Source organism: Aphanomyces astaci, assembly GCF_000520075.1.
Source record: "Aphanomyces astaci strain APO3 unplaced genomic scaffold supercont1.147, whole genome shotgun sequence".
Lineage (NCBI taxonomy): Eukaryota > Oomycota > Saprolegniomycetes > Saprolegniales > Verrucalvaceae > Aphanomyces > Aphanomyces astaci.
The window spans coordinates 303-6,474 of NW_009798410.1; the positions used below are offsets into that span (position 1 = coordinate 303).

At 46.1% G+C, this 6,172-nt stretch overlaps 2 protein-coding genes across 2 annotated transcripts; one reads left to right on the forward strand and one right to left on the reverse strand.

Moving 5' to 3' along the window:
* Positions 1-1,420: 1,420 nt before the first annotated feature.
* On the reverse strand, positions 1,421-2,328 carry H257_18228 (hypothetical protein; the record flags this gene model as incomplete). Its single annotated transcript, XM_009847247.1, has 2 exons — positions 1,421-2,008; positions 2,206-2,328. 2 exons carry the CDS (start codon positions 2,326-2,328, stop codon positions 1,421-1,423), a joined length of 711 nt encoding a protein of 236 aa, XP_009845549.1.
* Positions 2,329-2,757: 429 nt separating this feature from the next.
* On the forward strand, positions 2,758-3,878 carry H257_18229 (hypothetical protein; the record flags this gene model as incomplete). The annotated part of the gene is made up of 3 exons (XM_009847248.1): positions 2,758-3,012; positions 3,211-3,321; positions 3,459-3,878. The coding sequence occupies 3 exons, from the start codon at positions 2,758-2,760 to the stop codon at positions 3,876-3,878; spliced, it is 786 nt and encodes a 261-aa protein (XP_009845550.1).
* Positions 3,879-6,172: the final 2,294 nt, after the last annotated feature.

A 6,172-nucleotide genomic window follows, 5' to 3' on the forward strand; every position in this document is an offset into this window, starting at 1 on the left:
AACCGCAGTAGTATGGGTGGTGTCTGCGGCGGTCAGTAGTGTTACCTGTAGCAGCGTTCGAGGGCGCTTGCTCCGGTTACGTATTCTACGATGTTCGGAGACGTCTTGCCTATTACAGCGTCGTGTGTCGGTCTGTGGTATATGGTTTTCGCTGCATACGGCTTTTCCGGCAGTCGATAGCGTCTGCCACCGTCAATGGCAACTGTAGCATTCAGTGGCGATGCTTTTGGTGGCGCATGTGCTGTAGTGAGACACCGCAGGACAATTTTCACCAAAACAACGTCACTGAATGTTATGTATGTCGTTTATCCCAAGCTGTGCGCCCTGTGGTGTTCCGGCTTGCTGCGACGGGTGGCGTTTTCGGCGGACAGTACAGTAGCGTTTGTGGCAGTCAATGGTACCTGGCGCTCTTGGTGGAGCAGGCCAAGTCCACTACCGATAACAGTAGGCTAGGCGACATGAGTTAAGCGTATGACTCGCATGCTTCGTCGTTCTACATAGTAGCTCTGGATGGTAAACCTATCGATTCGGGTTTTCAGGGTTCTGTCATGCTAAAACCTACTGGGAAGTAATGGTTATCCCTCTACACTGTACCAGTAATTGTGTTATACTATCTCTTTTATGTACGGCAATCGCCAATATGTGAGTATACTGTATGAACAAACCTTCGCCAAAATGTGAGTGTACTTAACGAAGATTATCGCACATCTCACATATTACAATTGTAAATCCAATCTTTGGACAATTTCATCGTTGGTGTCAATGTCATCAGCAGGATCGATCATGTCATCTACAGCACTACACGCAACAAACAGATCCTTTTGAACCAGTAGTCGGATTTTGCTCCTGTTGTTTATTTTCTTCGACTTGAACCAATAAACACCTCCTTCGAAATTCAAAGTTCAATAGACTTCTAGACCAAAGACGTTATTTTTGGCCAGAGCTGTATCATATTCCAAAATAATCACGTCAAAATATAAATGACTGAGTTTTAGCGAATAAATTAAGAATACTACTAAATCACTGAGTCATTTCGAAATATACCCAGTGACTTCGCTTGCATTGATTGTGTGATTTGGAAAGTATGTGCTGCATACACCAGTGACTGAGTAAATAATATAATATCATGTAATTTCCAATTAAAAAAACAAAATGTATTGTCGAATTAAAAATGCCACTTTCATCTGAGCTACTGTCGGCTTCAGAATTTCCAGAGGGCAAAATGATGCTCATACGATGTTTGCGCTTCTCACGATACTTAGCCATCGAGCCAGCACGTTTGGACTTGATTCTGTCACCCAGCGAGAGCAGTCGATTCTCGTAGCGTGTGAAATCTTCCCCATCTAAATCACGCAACGGCAAAAAACGAATGTGAACATTCGTTAACGCAACGCAAGTTTGAAAAAAAAGATCATAATGATCACGCTTCCAAGAGTACGACTCGCTCATGATGGTCCAAAGTGTCTTCAATCGCCCGAAAAAAATGTTCAACGACAACACGATCGCTGGCAATCCTGTCATTGGCAGTCATTTCTGGCACCGACAATAAACCACCGGCATGGCGCTTCGCAGGGGTGATTGCACGCATATGGCGGTAGAGGCCTTGATAACCCTTGTCAGCCAGCAATGCCCCTGAGTTTGGGTACTCATTCCCCAAATTCCCGTTGTCAGGCATGGTTGTTGCATAGCCGACCTTGGTCAGCATGTATTGGTGAAATGCATTGTTGTCGTAGCAGATTGTAATATCAGCCAAACTCCCGGGTACCGCGTTCGACACGTTGATCGCATATCCATTTGGAAGGACACTCGCTTCCACTTTCATGCCGTAGAGACTATGCTTCTTTCTAAAGAAGCGCTTCTTCTCCGCAAACGACCCCGCTGATGCGTTGGTTTGCTGAAACGTAACGTCCACAGCGTACAGGGCCAATGGATAGTTCTTGAAGCATAGGCCAGCCTTGTCCAGTGCATGCATTCTCCACTTGTCGGTGAGACCATCGATGAACTTTGCCTTCAGGTAGGGATGGATTACAGTGATGAACCCGGTCACTCGCTTTCAGAAGGTCGGGGACTTCTCTTTAAACACAGCGGCGACTACATCCCATGAGCGACAGTGTTTGAGAGAGGTGAGCGTCATGAATAACATGTCTCGTGGTGACACTTCTCCCTTGCGTCCACTTCCAACATTCCAGTTCGACTGGATGAAACCTTGGAGCTCGGCCCAGAGTGAGTTGAACTCTGTTGCAGAGAAGTTGGTAAGTTTGTGAACGACACCAGGTCCTTGACTGTCGACGAAGGAGTCGAGAATGGGAGAAGGAGAGTCATCAGCATCGCTCTTTGCTTACTTTGTTCGTTGATTTCTCGTTGACTACAACACATATTGAGGTGATACATTTATCAAAACTACCTCCAGATTCAGCTCATCAATTGAGGTTCAAAGGATATCAATTTAAATAGAAAACACGTGCAGTACGGATTTTCAAAAGTACTGCTCTGATCCGAAACGTTTGTCAGGTTCGACTTTACATTGGCGGAATTTTTCTAATACAAGGCCGTTTTCAACTCTGATTGGTGCATCTGAAAGCGCAGGATCTTAACTTTGATTGGACCATTTACACGTAAAGTTAACGCTTTTGCTGTTGAGATAAGCACCATCAAAGTTGGTGGGACCCTCATAAAATACTTGCGGCCATCCGCTGGGACTACACACCACAATTTGCGAGCCCAGACCCACATCCTACATACTCACCCCACCCATTCATGTCCAACCAGACCCACGGCGCTAGTCCAGCTGCCTCCGTCGATGTTGCCCAGCCCCCAAACGGTCACAAGCACTTATCCCCTACGGAGCGCCAGGCTGTCTACGAAATGCTTCTAGGCGCTGCCATAGGAGAGGTACTCCCTCGAGGAGTCATTGTCAAAGCAGCGATGCAGTTTGGCTGCCACGAACGCACCGTATCACGCCTCTGGGTTCAGGCGCAGCTCTCCCTGCGGCATGGTTGCATCTCCGCTGATGTCCACACGAAATTGTGTGGTAAACCTCCAAAAAGGTATAAATATATCAATTTTACAAATCATCCATTTATAAAGTTTAATGTCTTAAGGAAATACTGGACGACGGCAAAAGCGAACCAATGAAGAAATCGAAAGCGCAATTCGAGCAGTCCCCTTGATGTCGCGGCAGGCTCTTCGTTCGCTTTCGGCTGCGTGTAGGATCCCAATGACATCCATTATTCGCCACAAGAAGAAGACCCCAAGATTCAAGACCAAGTCGAACTACATCAAACCATACCTCACGCTAGCCAACATCGAAGCTCGTCTGAGGTACGCAATGTCCTTCGTTCGACCTTTGTCAAATGGTCGCCACTGTTTCTCCAACATGCTCGATTTCGTGCATGTTGATGAAAAGTGGTTCTATTTGACGAAGGTCAAACGTCAGTACTATGTGTACGATAACGAAGAGGTGGCTGCACGCTCCGTCAAGTCCAAGCACTAACAAGGTTATGTTTCTTGCCGTCGTGGTCCGTCCCCGCTACCACCATCACTCCAAGACGTTTTGGGACGGCAAGGTTGGTCTGTGGCCCTTCGTTCAAGTGTCCCCGGCGTTGCGTGGAAGCAAGAACCGCCCCAAGGGCACCCTTGTCACTGTTCCTCAAGCCGTAGACAGTACTGTGTATTTTGACGCCGTTCTAAACAAGGTCGTTCCTGCCACTATGGCCAAGTTTCCTCGCGGTGTGCGGCGCGGTAACGTGGTCCTCCAACAAGACAACGCCAGCCCGCACCGTTGCGTTACGACAAAGCTGCTTCATGCCAAAGGTGTGCGTGGGATTGTTGTAGCAAATCAGCCTCCCAACAGTCCAGACTTTAATGTCTTAGATTAAGTTTATTTTAATCCTATTCAAAGTCTTCAGCACCAAAAGGCAACTCGTTATTGGTGCTGTAGAAAGTGCGTTTTATGAGTTACCGGCAGATACAGTTGCAAAGACATTCATAACACTTCAAAAGGTTTGGAAATGTCCATTGAAATGCATGGAAGCAATGATTGCAAACTTCCTCATATCAGAAAGGATGCTTCAATTACTGACTTTGCATCGTACAATGTTGAGTTCGATGCATCTTGCTACGAGAGTGCGTTTACTCATTTGCATGAGCGTCTGGGCGAGGAGTCCACCGTGGAAGCGTTGGTGAATTCTCTTGATTGAGTAGTCGGCATGAACTTAAAAAAATACATTAAATTTTGTGCCTTGAATATGTTGTCTTGGAGTTGCATACAAAAATCAAGTTGTTCGAAAGCCATGGCACATACTTTAATCAAATGAAAAACTACCTGACAAATGTTTCGGATCAGAGTAGTAGCGTTTTTCGTAGGTAGTCATCGGCGCACGTTTTAGACTTGTGTAAAGTATTGATATGAATTCTCTAAACTCTCGTACAGTTCGTGCTGTCATCATATTACTGTAGCTATCAAAGAAATAAGTGTTTAGCATGGGTACTAACTGCTACAATAACACAAAATTGACTGGTCCAATTGACCAATAAGAGGTATTCGGGCATTTCTATTGGCTTGCAACAGTGTCGATGACTGGTGCCTTAGCCGATGACTGGTGTCCTACGTTACCAGCAGAAAGCGACAATGTTGTTGGGCTTGACGTTTTGGTGATTGCCAACAAGTCAATCCTTCCGAATCAGGTCCAAAGTGGTAGGACGACGACATGGAAACGGAATTGGTGAGAACTTGTCTTGTAATGACAGAATGAACTGCTGGCTTGGGTATACTGGTACCTTCAGTATACTCACGTAATCAATTCAAGTGATACTTGGGTTTGTAGTGGGCAAGACAGGAAAAACGTTAAGGAAAGCTGAATAACATGCAAATTAAGCTGAAAAACGTTAAGGATTTCTACCACTGTTAAATGGGTGAATACCACTGTTAGTACCACTATTAAACAGGCGGAATGATTACGTTACCTCGTTCACGGTGCAGGCTTTCAAACCTTTCCACATGTAATGCATTCATTACTTTGAGAAGGTTATTTGAAGACACGGCATCCTTTCGCAAGCATTATTTTATGAAGGTTATTCGAAGTCATACATTTTGTCGCATACATTACATTAAAAAGGTTATCCGAATGTAGGCATTACATAGGATTCGACAGGTAAATCCCATGGACCTCAATTGGACACATCATTTGAGCGGGGACTACGCTCTTCTAATTAGTTCTTGCTTATTCGTCTCACCCTTAGTATCCGGTGGAAAACGTGGGAAGGGGCGTTGACCAACATCCTTCCCCGGGTTGGGCGACAACCCGGTCACTAAATGAACAAAACCCCTATGTACATATGAATCTAGAATAAAATGCTTCAGTATTCCGGATATGTGATATCAAGCGGATCGTGAAGCCGAAATCGGCGGGGGGGCGGGCAAAATAGATGTCGTCAAGAGCCCCCCATAAAGGGAAAGTCTCCAAAATGTTTACATTACGTGGGACGAGGTAAATCCCAATTTTCCCAACCGTTGCATTCTCCCTTTTCATCATTTTCAACTTCCACCGATTCGGGACTGGTATGATTCTTAATCCCCATGCACACTCATCTAATGCTGCCTCCAATTTGACGCCTTTGGAGGCCCTCCAACTACCTGTTGCGCGCGCAGCGAGGTGACGTGGCAATGATGGTCGATATCGATCGCGCATGTTGAGCCGTGTCCAAGGGGGTCCTCCAAGGATGGATCCACCATGGCACGATCTCCATGAACACTGCTCTACATGCGCGATCTTTGTCGCCACTATAACCACAAGATGGTGCAAATGCACGTTGGCTGTGAATACTGTTCGAGCCCATCCAATAGATTCCGACCGGGAAGAGGTACCATTCAGAACTTTCATCTATATAATCATTAATGCCAGTCTCTGATTTTGTGTTGTAGAGGTAACTTGCGACGTTTGGTGATGACTGTGTGTAGAGATCGCGCTATTTGCGCAGCGAACGATGATGATGGAGATTGAGGCATGTCGGATCATACATGCGTCGAACTCTGTTGACATCGTTCGCTGCGCCAGGTCCTAGCCACCAGTCATCTCCAAATGTCGCGCTTCAAGTGATGCTTGACGCCGAAAGCCAATGCATAGGGACCACAGCGTAAGGTTGTATGCAGCACTGCGAGGGCCGACCTCGT